The 15,720-nt window shown below is 40.9% G+C and overlaps 1 protein-coding gene across 3 annotated transcripts in view; it reads right to left on the minus strand.

The window, feature by feature from the left end:
- The window catches only part of LOC5579338 (integrin alpha-PS1), a 218,235-nt gene that overhangs the window by 18,457 nt on the left and 184,058 nt on the right, over nt 1-15,720 (minus strand). For 2 of the 3 annotated variants that reach the window (XM_021848420.1, XM_021848421.1), the window contains exons 3-4: nt 9,254-9,381; nt 8,852-8,872 (exon numbers count right to left, since the gene is read on the minus strand). In XM_021848420.1, coding sequence (XP_021704112.1) covers nt 8,852-8,872; nt 9,254-9,381 — 149 coding nt within the window. The remainder of the gene's footprint in view (nt 1-8,851; nt 8,873-9,253; nt 9,382-15,720) is intronic. The other variant, XM_021848422.1, reaches the window with a different exon arrangement.

The following is a 15,720-nucleotide window of genomic DNA, read 5'->3' on the forward strand; positions in this document are numbered from 1 at the left end:
AATCATTTGTTTGAATGTTTTAGTGCTACTCTCTAGGAGAATGTATGAAATATGTACGAAAGTTTTGATTCTGGTTTTTGTTTTGATAGGTCCCACTTACCCCAGGTACAAATATATTCTGGGGTAAGATAGACCATCGAAAATTTCATATGAAATGAAAACAAAATACTGGTTTATCGTTAGCAGCTTGTAATAATACTCAAAATTATAGCATACTGATGGAAATTCGATTTAAAACACATTTATTTTTTGCGAGTCAATGCAAGACGTGGAACGTGTCACAATTTGTCATGCAAGTTGAAAATGGCGCTGAACTGACAACTGTTACATGAACCACATGGTAATAAAAATAACAATATGTTTAGTACTAAACACATTCCTTGTCATTGTATCTTCAACTTTCTAGAAGAATACCCCCATGAAAAACTTTTCCTCGTTGAGCTATGACGAAATGTCCCACTTACCCCGTATTCTCACTTGCCCCGCGGTACCTTACCTCATTTGTGATTTTTACTAAAATTTTCATCTATTTCGATCCAACGATTGTAAAATTACAGAATTTTGAAACGTCGATGTTGGCACCCAGTACTGTAAAGGTTAAATATGCGCCAAATATAGAACCTTACGCTTTTGCTTTGGTGATCTATATTACGTGTTCAAAAAGTTCATCCGAGAATCAACATGATAAACGGTTGTGTTGTTTGAGTTTACTTTTATCGAGCAAAAATGACGCAACTTGTATCGCATTACCTTACATACGATAAATGGGATTGCACGCAGGGCTGTACCAATGTTTGGCTTAAACGTCCGAAGTGTGCAATAATCTTCCGCAAACATCCGTTCGCTTAATATAGGGAGCCGTTATCAATTCCTCTCAGGGATCCTATTTTGAATCAATGTCTATATTTTAATACAATCTGTGGTCCTTGACAAATCTGCAGTGGTCAAAAAATTACCAATACAATGGGTACTTAAAAAGGGGATGTCCGTGACAGATGGGAGACTACGTATATAGTTTTATAGTTGAGAAAATTACTTAATTAGCTTCTTTACGAAGGAATTGTAATTTATTTTTCGATCAATTCTCTCTACTAAAAGAATTATTGGAAAATATGAAATACTTACTAAAAAATTTCCAATGTAGTCAATATGTCAATATGCATCAGCGAAAAAGTGTGATTTGCATTTTGTATTTGTATTTATAACTCCAATTATGAAATGTCGTTACCTCCATAATCCAATAATTTTTCATCCCGTTAATTCACGATATAATTTCACAGAGCTATACTCCCATCGTCGAGCACATCGCATCGTACATTCGTTTGTTGACATTTATGCGGTAAACACTGATAAAGAATGTTCTCGCTTTTTTATGTTTGCATACCTTATTTTATATCCAGGCATATCAACTGTTATCCATGTGTTGGCTTTGCTCGGTACACTGCAGGGAAGTGGTACAATATTTCGTTCACAGCTTTTTTTTTAATTTTCGGTATTTAGCACAGAAAATCATAGTATGAAAATTTGAGACTTATTCATTACATTTTCCGGAAACCTGTCGGCATTTGTTCAGATTCCACAATAATTTCCTCTGCCTTCCATGAAAAGTATCTTGAGAGCTCTATTCTGAATACCCTTGGAGGAATTCCAAACACTTCGTCTAGGTATATGTCAAAGAATTCACATAGAAGTTTCTCAAAAAACACCTGCAAATGTTTTTACAAACATTTTTTGGGAGTATCGTCATATAAGTTTCTCGACTAACTACTTAAAGTTTTCCGATTCCTGTAGATATTTTTTCAGATATTTGTCTGACATTTTGCCCGAGGACTCTCCATAATTTCTTCTAGTGCACATGGATGTCAGATGTGCAGACATGTTTTTATTTAACAGATATTTGAAAAGCTTTGAATAATTTCTAACAATCGTTTCCTTAATAATTTCAATTTAAAGACAGCCAAAAATTTGCGTGCAATCACTTTTCTCGTATTGATGATAAAGACGCCTTTTGATCGCATCTCATCACAATGTTACAATCATCATAGAAGGTCTAAGTAAGAGCACGGATTGGCCAGAAGGAGGAGTTCAGACCGACGATTGGTAAGTTCAGCGCCCACCGGCTGACGAACGAAAACGGCTTATGACTAATTGATTTCACCGCCTCCAAGAATATGGCCACTCGCAGGGTGTCCATCCATCCGGGAAATCCGGGAAAACCGGGAAAAACCCGGGAATTACAAATGACCGGGAAAAATACGGGAAATACCCGGGAATTTAAAGAACACCCCGGGAAAATATGTATTCCAAACGTAAGACTACCGGTTTCTTTAAATTTTAAGCGCTGTGGGCGAAATATCTTCTAGAAGGTGCACAACTGCCTTACACTTGTACTTCCCACTATCACGAACTTTTGGTAAGATAGTTAACAATTAAGATCTATGAAACATTTTTAGTGGGGTACTTAGTGATTCATGGCAAGGTTCTTGGCAAATTTTTTGTTTGATTTCTGTTCAAATTCATAGTTAATTTTAATGAGATTTTTCCAGGAATCCTTACGGGATTTGAATCGTTATTAGTAGATTGCTAATAAGGTTTTTAGTGGATTCTAGAAAAGATCCTAGGCTGATTCAGCTTGAAACTTCTAGTAGATTCGTAGTTGTTGATGAAAAGCTAAGCTAAAAAAAACTACATGGCATTTCTTGGGAGATCTTGGGAAATCCTGGACAGATTCATGAAAAGTTTCGTTTGGCGGATTTCTGGGATTATTTATGAAATTGATTCTTGATGAAGCCTCTTCTGGATTAGGTACCAGTTTGACTATGACAAAGTTCTTATGAGGCCCCTGACAAGATTTTGTATGGATTCCTGCAGATTTCAGGCCTGGTAGCAAGTCAATTTTTAGTGAATTAGTCACTTTTTTCATTCTGATCACTAACAAGCCACTATTTGCAACAAAAATCAGTAAATTCCCTTTTTTTTCTTTAAAAAAAATATCACTAAAGTCACTTTTAAACAGCAGAATAGTGATGTTTTACTGGTTTCTAATATTCTAATGAAATTTTTTTTTGTCAGTACATTGAAGTGTCTGGAGAGGTCAATAGTGCACATACATTTCTAACAGAATAACTGGAATTTATTTGCTGGGTTTTGTGATAAATATCCTGATAAAGTTTAGAAATGTCAGTATAATTCCTGACAGACCTGCTGAGATTATTTAAATAGATTTCTGGAGAAATCTACGGAGAACAGCCTAAAGGGATCTTTGACCTACCTTTTGAAAGAAGCTCAACAAAGCAACTTGAAACATCTCTGAAATTTCGACCAACAATTTTTTATCATATTTGTATTGAACTTATTCAGGAATTAGTCCTATAATAATTAACCTAGAAACTAGTTCAGTAATTCATTAAAAAAAAAAAGATTCAAAAGTTGTACAAGAAATTTCAACCAATCCGCCAGGCATTCATTCGCGGATTAAGCCTACCCTTGTATCTCTACAACTCCGACGACCTTTTTCAATATTTTTGCATCATTTTTCCACAAGTTAATAAAAAAATCTTCTACTTTTGGAATCTATGTTGATTTTAATCATTGATGTTGCAAACATATCGATAAATAAAGAAGTTATAGCGATTTGAATATTTTTCTATGATAAAAAGTTGAAGCTGCTGGTAGAGGCGTTAATGATACGGTTGTTTTGGATACTTCAAGTATTGAAAAATATCTAGTCTAATCGTTCTCTTATTATTATAGCCTAATAATCACCTCATTTTGTTTTTCTTGAGTTCATCAAAAACAGATAAGGCTACCATGTCAGTGAGTGAGGGTAAAGTTTTAATACTCCCGAACTCTTCCTGAAATCCCCCAAAAAAATCATATAGCATTTTTTAGATATTTGTTCCACAACTCTACATACCTGAGTTTCAATGAAAGAATTTTGTTAGAATTTATTTCTTCAGAGTTGATGCATTTTGAATTTCCAGGAGATTTTCTCTACTGACTGGAAATTTAAAGTTGCTGCGTATGCCTAGCTCTGCGACCTAGATTTTTGCGCATCGTACAAGATTTACCAGTTTTTTAAAAGGCACTCTCTGCCCCTTGATGATGTTTGATATCTACTGTAATTCGGTGAAATTATTAGCAACTAACTGTTGTTTAAGGCAACGTCGAAATGTCTATTTCGAATTATTAAAGGTTATTTCATTTTTATTTTATATAATGTGTAGTCTTGGTAATATTCTTGGCTATGAAGACTATGTTTTGTGTTCAAACTTCAATTTTGAACTAATGTTTGTGGTTATTAGGTAACTTTTTTGATAGTTTTAGTCAGTAAGTTCAGTTATTCAGCTATATGGCCGCTACCAGCCTTGAGATTCACAACGAATTCCTCAAATCATGCTCAACACATTCCATGGCAAGATCTTCGATGAATAAATAAACAGCAAGGTTTTTTTTATGTACTCTTGGCCAGTTTTTTTTTTTGTTATTTTTTTGACTAGATTCTTGACCAAATCTTTTAAGGATTACTTGGTAGATGCAATCTTACAATCCCTTGTTCAAGTCTAACGCATTTCCGAAGGCATTCTTAAAAGTTAAATGGCTTGGCTATTGAACTTTGCTCTTTTGTGGTAGTTCAGATACACAGAGCAGAAATTTGTGTATAATCCCTAAATCTTTCTGAACTTCCTATGAATTGTAAGAGAGGACGATCTTTTAGATACTTTAAGAAATAGTTTAAATCTCTTTGTCCAAAACACTTTCAAAATTCAAATCGTTTTAAGCTCACAGTATTTTGAAAATTTTATTAAAAATAATTCAAAAATAAGTTAGATCAAGTCTTTCAAATTTGTTCACATTCTATGCAAGTCGCAGGATGTTCATCCGCAGGATTGTCAACCGTGTTTTCAATTTATTGGACGTCCGGGAAAAATCCGGGATTTGGAAAACTGATTTTGAATGGACACCCTGCACTCGTAGCACCTACTTCTAGCACAGCTTTCTATACCGGTACACCTGGAGATCACCACAGCAAACAGAATCACAAATCGATCACGTTCTGATTGATGGATGGCACTTCTCCGACATTATCGACGTTTAACTTTCCGTCGTTAACAACGTACGGTACCGACGATCGCCCCGGTATGACCTAGAGCGGCTTAAGCAACTGGATGTCGCAGCTGCATACGCGCAGCACCTCGAGGCTGCATTACCGGAAGAGGGTGAGCTGGATGAAGCCCCTCTTGAGGACTGCTGGAGAACAGTGACAGCAGCCATTTACGATGCAGCTGAGAGCAACGTCGACGGAACGATTGGTTCGACGAAGAATGTAGGCAGATTCTGGAGGAAGAGAAAGCAGCGCGGGCGGTCATGCTGCAGCAAGGAGTCCGACAGGACGTGGAACGTTATAGACGGAAACGGCAACCGCAGACCCGCCTCTTTCGGGAGAAAAAACGCCGCCTGGAGGAGACGGAGTGCGAGGAGATGGAACAGCTGTGTCGCTCTCAAGAAACACGTAAATTCTAGCTCAACGCATCTCGCAACAGCTTCATGCCGCGAGCCGAGATTTGCAGGGATAATGATGGGAGCATCTTGACGGACGAGCGTGATCGAAAGGTGAAAGCAGCACTTCGACGAACACCTGAATGGCGCTGAGAGCACAGGCAATGAAGGTCGGAACAACGGAGGAAATGCCTTCGTCAGTACTGCGGGCGATGGAAACCAAGCAGCCCCCACTTTGAGGCAGGTCAAGCATGCAATTTACCAGCTCAAGAACAACAAAGCTGCTGGTAAGGGTGATATCGGAGCTGAACTCATAAGGAAGGACCCGAAAAGGCTGGCCATTTGTCTGCACCGGCTCATGGGCACAATCTGGGAAATAGAACAGCTACTGGAGGAGACGAAGGAAGGGGTAATATGCCCCATCTACAAGAAAGGCGATAAGTTAGATTGTGAGAACTTTCGAGCGATCACCATTCTAAATGCGGCCTACAAAGTATTATCTTAGATCATCTTCCGTCGTATGCCACCTATAGTAACCGAGTTCGTGGGAAGTTATCAAGCCGGCTTCGTTGACGGCCGATCGACAACGGACCAGATCTTTACTGTACGGCAAATCCTCAAAAAATGTCGTGAATACCAGGTCCCAACGCATCACCTTTTCATCGATTTCAAGGCGGTATACGATAGTATCGACCGCGTAGAGCTATGGAAAATCATGAACGAGCACAGCTTTCCCGGGAAGCTCATGAGACTGATAAGAGCGACGATGGAAAGTGTGCAAAATCGTGTGAAGGTTTCAGGCGAATATTCCAGTTCGTTTGGATCCCGCCGGGGACTACGACAAGGTGATGAACTTTCGTGCCTGTTGTCAATATTGCGCTAGAAGGTGTTATGCGGAGAGCCGGACTCAACAGCCGGGGTACGATTTTTACGAAATCCAGTCAATTTGTTTGCTTCGCGGATGATATGAACATTGTCGGCCGAACATTTGAAAAGGTGGCAGACCTGTACACCCGCCTGAAACGCGAGGCAGCAAAAGTTGGGCTGGTGGTGAATGCGACCAAGACAAAGTACATGCTAGCTGGTGGGGCCGAGCGCGACAGGGCTCGCCTAGGTAGCAGTGTTACGATAGACGGGGATACGTTCGAGGTGGTCGACAAGTTCGTCTACCTTGGATCCTTGCTGACGGCTGACAATAACGTTAGCCGTGAAACACGCAGGCGCATCATCAGTGGAAGTCGGGCCTACTATGGCCTCCACAAGAAGCTGCGGTCAAAACAGATTCACACCCGCACCAAATGTATCATGTACAAAACGCTCGGTAGGCATGGTATCACCTATACGGCCATGAAACGAGGACAATGCTCGAGGAGGATTTGCAAGCACTTGGAGTCTTCGAACGTCGGGTGCTTAGGACGATCTATGGCGGTGTGCAGGAAAACGGTGTGTGGCGGCGAAGGAATGAACCACGAGCTCGCCCAACTCTATGGCGAACCTAGTATCCAGAAGGTGGCCAAAGCTGGAAGGATACGATGGACAGTGCATGTTGAATGCCAGACAGCAACCCTGCAAAGATGGTGTTCACTTCGGATCCGGTTGGTACAAGAAGGCGTGGAGCGCAGCGAGCTAAGTGTATTGATTTGGCGAGCTTTGGGCAGAACCAAGGATGGAGAGATGCGGCCACGAACCGAGTATTGTGGCGTGAAATTGTTGATTCAGTGTAATCTGTTTAGATATTAACTAAATAAATGAATGAAATGAGGTAATGTCATGACAACAGAGGAAATATCTACTTCAGTAGTGCGAACGAAACCATACAGTTCTCATTCTGACGGAGGTTACACACATGGAAAGAAATAGTTCCTTCCCATCTAAATGGAAGGTAACAAGTTATGGAGAACTTCCGCGTGATTGTCATTCTAAATAAGGTCCACTAAGTGATACCATGCCGGCTTCATAAATATCCGATCAACAACAAATCAGATGTTGACTGAACCGCAAAACCTTTGAAAATACCGTAAATATCAGACTTCTTCGCTCCACTTTTTCATCTATTTCAAGGCGGCATATGATAGTATCGACTGCGGAACGTCATGGAAAATCATGAACGAGAACAGCTTTCCCGGGAAGCTCATAAGACTGATGAGAGCGACTATAGATACTGTGAAGAATTGTATGAAGAAGTCAGGTGAACACTCCAGTTCGTTTGAATCTTGCCGGGGACTGTGACAAGGTCGATGGCGCGTCGGTAGTCCAAAATTGCGCTAGGAACAGAATTCGTACTTATTTGATTTCTAAGCAAGCGAAGAAAACATCTCATCTGTAACAGTCCATGATCAGCAATAATTCGCAAGAGAGAGCGATGACAATAGTAGTTTACGGAACAAGTTGCAGAATGATGACTTTTACAGCACTAGTCGTAAATTTATCCTACGATGCTTGCCGATTTTTTTGCAATTACGTAGACGACCACTTGAGGGTATCAGAAATTATATCGGAATGCATTCACCATTATTTTACAATTTCTGAAAAATTGTTGTGTTATGATTCATTACGCAAAACAGTTGCGTAATGAGAAAGAGTTGCGTAATGAATCATTACAGCACTGGTTTCAGTTGCGCAATGACTATTCCCGCACTGCATACTTCAGTGCAGGAAAGTAGGCCGTTTCATGACAGATTGGCGTGAGGAAAAACAGCCTGTTACGATGAGAAATTGCAAAAAACTCATTTCTCTTGCTTAATGCCATTGTGCCATCGTTTTACTTGTACACCCGACTAAAATGTGAAGCAGCAAAAGTTGAACTGGTGGTGAATCTGTCAAAGAGAGTCTACATGCTAGTAGGCGAAGCCAAGCGCGACAGGGTTTAATTACACTTTCTTCTGCGGTTTATCATGAAATAAAACCAAAAATTTCAGCAAGAATTTCTGTAGATGGACCTGAAGGAAGTTCATCAAAAATTTAGAAAAACATTATTTTCCAGTTTTTCTCCAACTATTTAAATGTATTGAAGTTTTTTTTCAATTGGGTAAGTTATTAGAGAAAAAGAGAACCAATTAAAAAAATCCAAACGACAATATGATTCAGCTTCTGCCGAAACTACTAGTCCGCAAAAAAATGCTACCTCCACGATTTATTCCGTTAGTAACTGAGTAAAAATGTTTGTTAAAAACTTAACCTAAATAACTGACTTAAATGTAATTTATGCAAGCTTATGGTTGAAGCTATGTTACATCGATATTAGGTAAACACGTGCACTACAAAAAAAATTAAAAACACTCGAGGTGAAAGTAGTTGTTAGCAAGCACTCGAAAACGGAACAAAAACTGATAAAGCACCCGTTACCACTTACTTTCGTATATACCCGAAGGTTCTACATATTACGTAACAATAAGGCGTTTAGTCAATTGGGTTTGGATTGCGTTGGTTGAATTCATTGGTTTTTTATGGTATTTTGGTAAGGAGGATGGACGTCAATGGACGTATTTCACAGATTCATAGTTTATCACATAGAAAAGAAGAACGAAACATTATTAGATGTATATCGCTTGTGGTTAACTGTTGGTTGATATTGGTAGAGATATAATTTGTCTTCAAGCTTGTCCTAATTAGTCACTGTTTTCTCTATTAGTGGGTATTTTTCTGTTGAATAATTTCTCTAAATGAAGCATTCAATTTATCTCTAAGCTACCTGTTTTCAAGCTAAATAATCGATAGTTATGTGTCACTTGGCGTTAACTGGTAAAATACTTACTTCTTCGGCCATCTGTTTTGATCTGTTCGCAATCGTTGCTCTGCTGGGTGATCGGACACTTGAACAGAGCCCCTGATCGATTGGTTGCCGGTTGCAAGTTCTGGCCCAGGGGTGCACCAACTAGAATCCTGAAAACAAGACGACATATGGATAATTATTGATAAATTGCAAGCTTGTAAATAAGTTAAATAGAAGGATAAGAATAATAAGAAAATGTTGAATAGATACAGGGAACTATGTGCTTTGAACTGTATTGGCTCAACATATTCTTGCACATACTGTAGACAAAACATGCATGCTTTTCAAGAACGCAGACACGCACTCTGATTGAGAAAAAAATCTCGATTGCCTTGAGCTTTGCAGACCGGCAAAGAAGCCGGCAATTTGCATGCAGTCGCCTGTAGACCTTTAATTAATTTCATGTCTTATCTCTTTGCTATGCTCTTAATACTCGCTACTCGTCCTAAAAAATATGTATGTTTTGACGCTGACTGCTGTGGCGAGCGTTGGCGAGCCAGTCAGTGGAAGGAGAATTTATCGTTTTGCGTTTTACATATTTTAATTGAAAACTCTCCGGCCGCTTTGAATCTTCGCTGCCTTTCTTTGAGTTATTGTTGGTTGCCACACGACGGATTCAATACTGTTGGATGTTTCCAATTAAAGGGTGATCGAACAGTACGAGTGTATCAGTTTTAGCCATAGCTCCTATTTTGGCTACTTTATCGATATCATGGGCAAACTTACATTTTTCGAACAACAAATCAAAGTAGCCTCTAAAACAGGATTTTCGATTCTAGTGAAATGATAGGTACTAATGAAGAAATTAAAAAAGAGCGCAAATGGCAATCATATACGGATGGAACGTCGTAGGTAATAGAGAAAGGTCGAACAGTGTCACAATAAAACTTGAAATTAGTATGGAAATTTTAAATCGTTGAAAATGTCGGTATAGATAGATTTGTCGTAAAAAATGTTGTCGCTAAAACGAGTTCCGATTGTAATAGTTCTTTAGAACATATTAACCTAACTAAAACTTCCATAAAGGCGAAACGAGATAACAATTCAAATATTCATATGATCATTCACTGGTATACAATCCGAATGACCAAAACGGTTAAAAGGTCTTTAATAAAACTCAACAAACTCAACTGGTATACAAATTTATTACAATGATTCTACAGTGAATATGATTTCCTCTTCATTCCTCCATTGAAACTTAACCCTTATCAATCAACACCATCTGCAACGGAACTGATGTAAATTTCCAATGAGACAACAAATGGGTTTGAACATATATCCAGCAAAATTAAATCTGATTCCAAGCAGTCCAAGTTCCCATGAACAATATATCCCGGAAGATAAGGTTTTAGTACCCACTCAGCACACCAAGATCCATCATTCAGCACACCACGTGGTGTAGACCGACCGTGTCCGGATAGGCTCGGTCGTGTGATTGAGCGAGCATGATCCGGATCGACGAGGAACAAGAGAGTCATTCCTTGTCGAGTGCTTGAGTTAGCTGGTCGACCTTTTATCCAGTCTCGTTACGCGGAGCCTTTACCGTTTAATTTCGGTCGTTTTTCTTCCCCTAATGGAAGTTTTTTTCGACGCTCATCGTATCCCGTAAAGTGCCCAAGTAACTGCACCGCCGAAGGAAGCAGCGGACCCTTGCCAGAGTGCATTGGTTTGACTGTCCAACGTATCAAACTTCGATCATTGAAGACATCGAGTGATCGATTTAGTGCTGTTGTTGCTGCATCGAAGCTGGATCCGCACACGATAGCAACAAAAGAACGCATCCGCATTGTCGTCGTCACCGTTGTGGAGGCTTCCAACGTTTCTACGAAACAAACAGGCGAGCGAAAGTACCTTCGAATCAACCAGTTGTGTGTCAAGGCAAAGGCAAAGGCAAAGCACGTGGCGTCAAGGCCATAGCATCGTATTGCTGAGCTGGTGGTAAATATTTCGTTTGATTCTTTTGCCTTTTGTTCTCTCTCTCTCGCCGCTTTATTACTACGCAGGGGTTCTCAAGCAGTAGTAGTTCCCAATCTCTTTTTTTTTTTTTCCTAAAATTATTTGCACTGGTTTTTTTTGTGCGTTATTTTTTTTTTTTTTTTGAAGTAGGACTACGTCTCTAGGCCAAAGTCACCTTTATTATTATTATTATTATTAGTTTTTTTAATTGTTATTATTATTATTTTTTTTTCACTCTTCGGAGTATATCAATACACTTTTTCATAATTTTTTTTTGTAATTTAAGTTTTAGTAGCTTTTTTATTAGTTGTTTAATTGAACATTAACATTCCCTTGTCCCCGTGGAGTTTTCAATAAACCACGTATGGAACCGAGCGATACGGGTGGGGGCTCGCCGGAATACCTTATTTCTTCAGATGATGAAACAACTGCTTATCTAACCACTGATCTCATAATGGATTCTCGACATATCGAAGCCATGGAAACCACCGAAACAAGTATTTCTTCCATCGCTCTAACAACTGTTGAAACTCCTTCAAGCTCGGCCCTTTCAGGGGATGTTCCAATTAATCCCCCTTCCAATAAACGGGCCCTTAAAGAAAACCAAATCGACAGTCCTGAACAATCTCCATGTTCGAGCCATCTTAATCTACCCCCTACTACCCCCGTTCCCTCTAGTAACCCGGCGACCCCCCGCTCAAAAGCTTACCCACCCGGATCTAAGGGTCCCTTTGTGGTTTTTTTTCGGCCCAAAGCTAATGGAAAACCTTTGAACAAGCTACAAATCGAAAAAGATCTGACAAAATCGTTCCGAGGCATCCTTGAGGTAGACTCACCCAGCCGAGATAAATTGCGTGTCACAGTTAGTAATCGCGATCAGGCGAACAAGATTGCGGCCTATGAGCTCTTTTCGATGGAGTACAAGGTCTATATTCCTAGTCACGTGGTCGAGTGCTACGGAGTGGTCACCGAACATAACTTAACTCGTGCTGACATCATGTCTGGAGCTGGTGGGTTCAAAAATCGTGCCGTTCCATTAGTTCCGGTGCTTGATGCCAGCCAAATGAACAAAGTCCACCCTGATGGCTCAAAACAGCTGTCGAATTCTTTTAGAGTGACCTTTTCTGGATCCGCTCTACCAAGTGCACTGGTGATTGGTCGCCTTCGATTACCTGTTCGTCTTTATGTACCAACGGTAATGCATTGCGAAAAATGCCGACAGTTGGGCCACACGGCACTCTACTGCAGCAACAAAGCTCGTTGTAGTAAGTGCGGTGATCCACATGCCAATGGTTCCTGCAATACGGAACCGAAATGTACTTCTTGTGGCCAGGCTCCGCACGAGCTTGCTGCATGCCCGAAGTACATAGAGCGGGAGAAACATACTATTAATTCGCTAAAACAACGGTCTAGGCGATCTTATGCAGATATGCTAAAAAAGATCGCTCCAACTGTTGCTCCATCGGCCCATTCTATCACCAGCAATAATATCTTCACATCCCTGCCGGACAATGATCAAGGCTCTGACTCTGAGGGAGCGGAAGAGTATACCGTCATTGAGACAGGAACGAAGAGGAAGCGAGCTGTTGCAAAACGGCACTCGCAGCAGCACGCTTTACATAAAGCTCCTGCTGTTCAAAAAACTCTTCAGACCCCTCTGTTAAAATCAAGAAGTGGCGGAAGCAACAAAATGGATTCACCTCCAGGTTTTAAATTCTCAGCTGGAGACTTTCCGTCACTTCCAGGAACATCTAAAACCCCAGTTGTTCCAATTTATCGCCCAGAAAATCAACAAACTAGTCAGCAGAAGCCCATTGATACTTCCGGAAAGCTGACTCTTTCTGGGTTAGTGGATATCATTTTCGAAACGATGGAACTCTCACCCGCTATAAGAAGCCTTATTAACATGGCACTTTCCTTGGTGAAACCTTTTTTAAAGCAACTGGCTTCAAAATGGCCGATTCTCGACTCTTTCATATCTTTCGATGGATAATCTGTCCAATGAGGTCGGGGATATGATCGATGTGCTACAGTGGAATTGTAGAAGCATTTTGAAAAATATAGACGCGTTTAAATTTTTAGTTCATAGCTCTCGCTGTGACATATTTGCTCTTTGTGAAACATGGCTTACTTCGGATAAAGATGTCACTTTCCACGACTTTAACACTATTCGTTTGGATCGAGCGGATGGCTATGGAGGAGTGCTTTTGGGGATCAATAAGCTCCACTCCTTCTACTGAATTGACTTCCCCTCGATGATAGATATTGAAGCAGTTGCATGTCATATTAATGCCCGAGGTAAAAGCTTCAGCGTAGCCAGCATATACATTCCTCCAAATGCTAGAGTGTCTCGAAGAGACCTTGCAGCAATATGCGAAGCTATGCCTGCACCACGGTTGATCCTAGGAGATTTTAATTCTCACGGTACAGCCTGGGGGTCACCGAAGGATGACAACCGTGCAACCTTAATTTATGATCTCTGCGACTACTTTAACTTGGCAATTTTAAACACTGGGGAAGCAACACGCATAAAACCTCCAGATCCTCCGAGCATGTTAGACCTCTCAATCTGTTCGAATTCACTATCATTGGATTGCACGTGGAAAGTAATCCAAGATCCCCATGGTAGTGATCACCTGCCTATTAAAATCTCAGTTACCAATAACTCACGTCAGTCACTCCAAATCAATGTCGCGTATGACCTCACGAAGCATATCGATTGGAAGATATACGCTGATACGATCTCCGCAGGAGAGCAGTCGGTCGATATACTTCCTCCGTTGGAAGAATATCAGTTTTGGTCAGCGCTGATTATAAACAGTGCTCTTCAAGCTCAGCGTAAACCGGTCCCGGGATCGACGGTACGAAGACGATCTCCCACTCCGTGGTGGGATGATGAATGCACCAGAGTCTACCGCGAACGTTCCGTCGCGTTCAAAGAATACAGGAAACGAGGCACACGGGGTAACTTCGAGCAGTATTCTTCTCTTGATCGCAAGTTCAAGAACCTCGTGAAAGCGAAAAAACGCGGATACTGGAGAAATTTCGTCAACGGGCTAACTCGGGAAACGTCAATGCAAACCCTTTGGACGGTCGGTAGAAAAATGCGAAACGCGGTACCGGTGAATGAGGATCGAGAAAGCTCTCACCGATGGATATTCGATTTCGCAAAGAAAGTTTGTCCGGATTCTGTCCAAGTACAAACCATAACTCGTGACTGTACAATCGAACGGAACGAAATTGACCTGCCCTTTTCGATGGCAGAATTCTCACTTGCTCTCCTTTCATGTAATAATTCTGCCCCAGGAATGGACAGGATCAAGTTCAACTTGCTCAAAAACCTCCCAGACGTCGCGAAGAGGCGCTTGTTGAACTTATTCAATGTATTCTTGGAGAGCAACATTGTTCCGGATGATTGGAGACATGTGAGAGTTATTGCCATCCAAAAGCCAGGAAAACCTGCGTCAGACCACAACTCGTACCGTCCTATTGCGATGTTGTCGTGTCTACGGAAGTTGTTAGAGAAGATGATTCTCTCTCGACTGGACAAATGGGTTGAATCGAATGGCCTTCTCTCAGATACTCAGTTTGGTTTCCGCAGAGGCAAGGGGACGAGCGACTGTCTTGCGTTGCTTTCTACAGAAATTCAGCTTGCCTTCGCTCAAAAGGAGCAAATGGGTTCAGTTTTCTTGGATATTAAGGGGGCTTTTGATGCAGTTTGCGTTGATGTCCTTTCAGACAAACTCCACCAATGTGGATTTTTCCCAATTCTAAATAACTATTTGTATAATTTGTTGTCTGAGAAGCACATGAATTTTGCACATGGAACCTCGACAACTTCACGAATTAGTTACATGGGTCTCCCCCAGGGCTCATGCTTAAGCCCCCTTCTTTACAATTTTTATGTCAGAGACATTGATGATTGTCTCGTGGGAAATTGCTCGCTAAGACAGCTTGCGGATGATGCCGTTGTTTCGGTAACAGGACCAGTGGCGGACGATCTGCAAGGACCATTGCAAGATACTCTGGACAATTTGTCCACTTGGGCCGTAAAGCTGGGTATCGAATTCTCTCCGGAGAAAACTGAGTTGGTTGTCTTTTCTAGGAAGCATGATCCAGCAGAGATTAAGCTTCACATTTTGGGTAAGGAAATAACTCAAGGACTTTCACATATGTATTTAGGGGTCTGGTTCGACTCCAAATGCACCTGGGGAAAGCACATCAAGTATCTGTACCAGAAGTGCCAACAACGAATCAACTTCATGCGTACACTCACAGGAACGTGGTGGGGAGCCCATCCGGAAGATCTGATAATGCTATATCGCACAACGATCCTATCGGTCCTCGAATACGGTAGTTTTTGTTTTCAATCCGCCGCGAAAACACATATCCTGAAGATCCAGCGTATCCAATACCGCTGTCTTCGGATCGCGCTAGGATGCATGAACTCGACTCACACTATGAGTTTGGAGGTATTAGCAGGAGTACTGCCT

Source organism: Aedes aegypti, chromosome 1 (assembly GCF_002204515.2).
Source record: "Aedes aegypti strain LVP_AGWG chromosome 1, AaegL5.0 Primary Assembly, whole genome shotgun sequence".
NCBI classification, from domain to species: domain Eukaryota; kingdom Metazoa; phylum Arthropoda; class Insecta; order Diptera; family Culicidae; genus Aedes; species Aedes aegypti.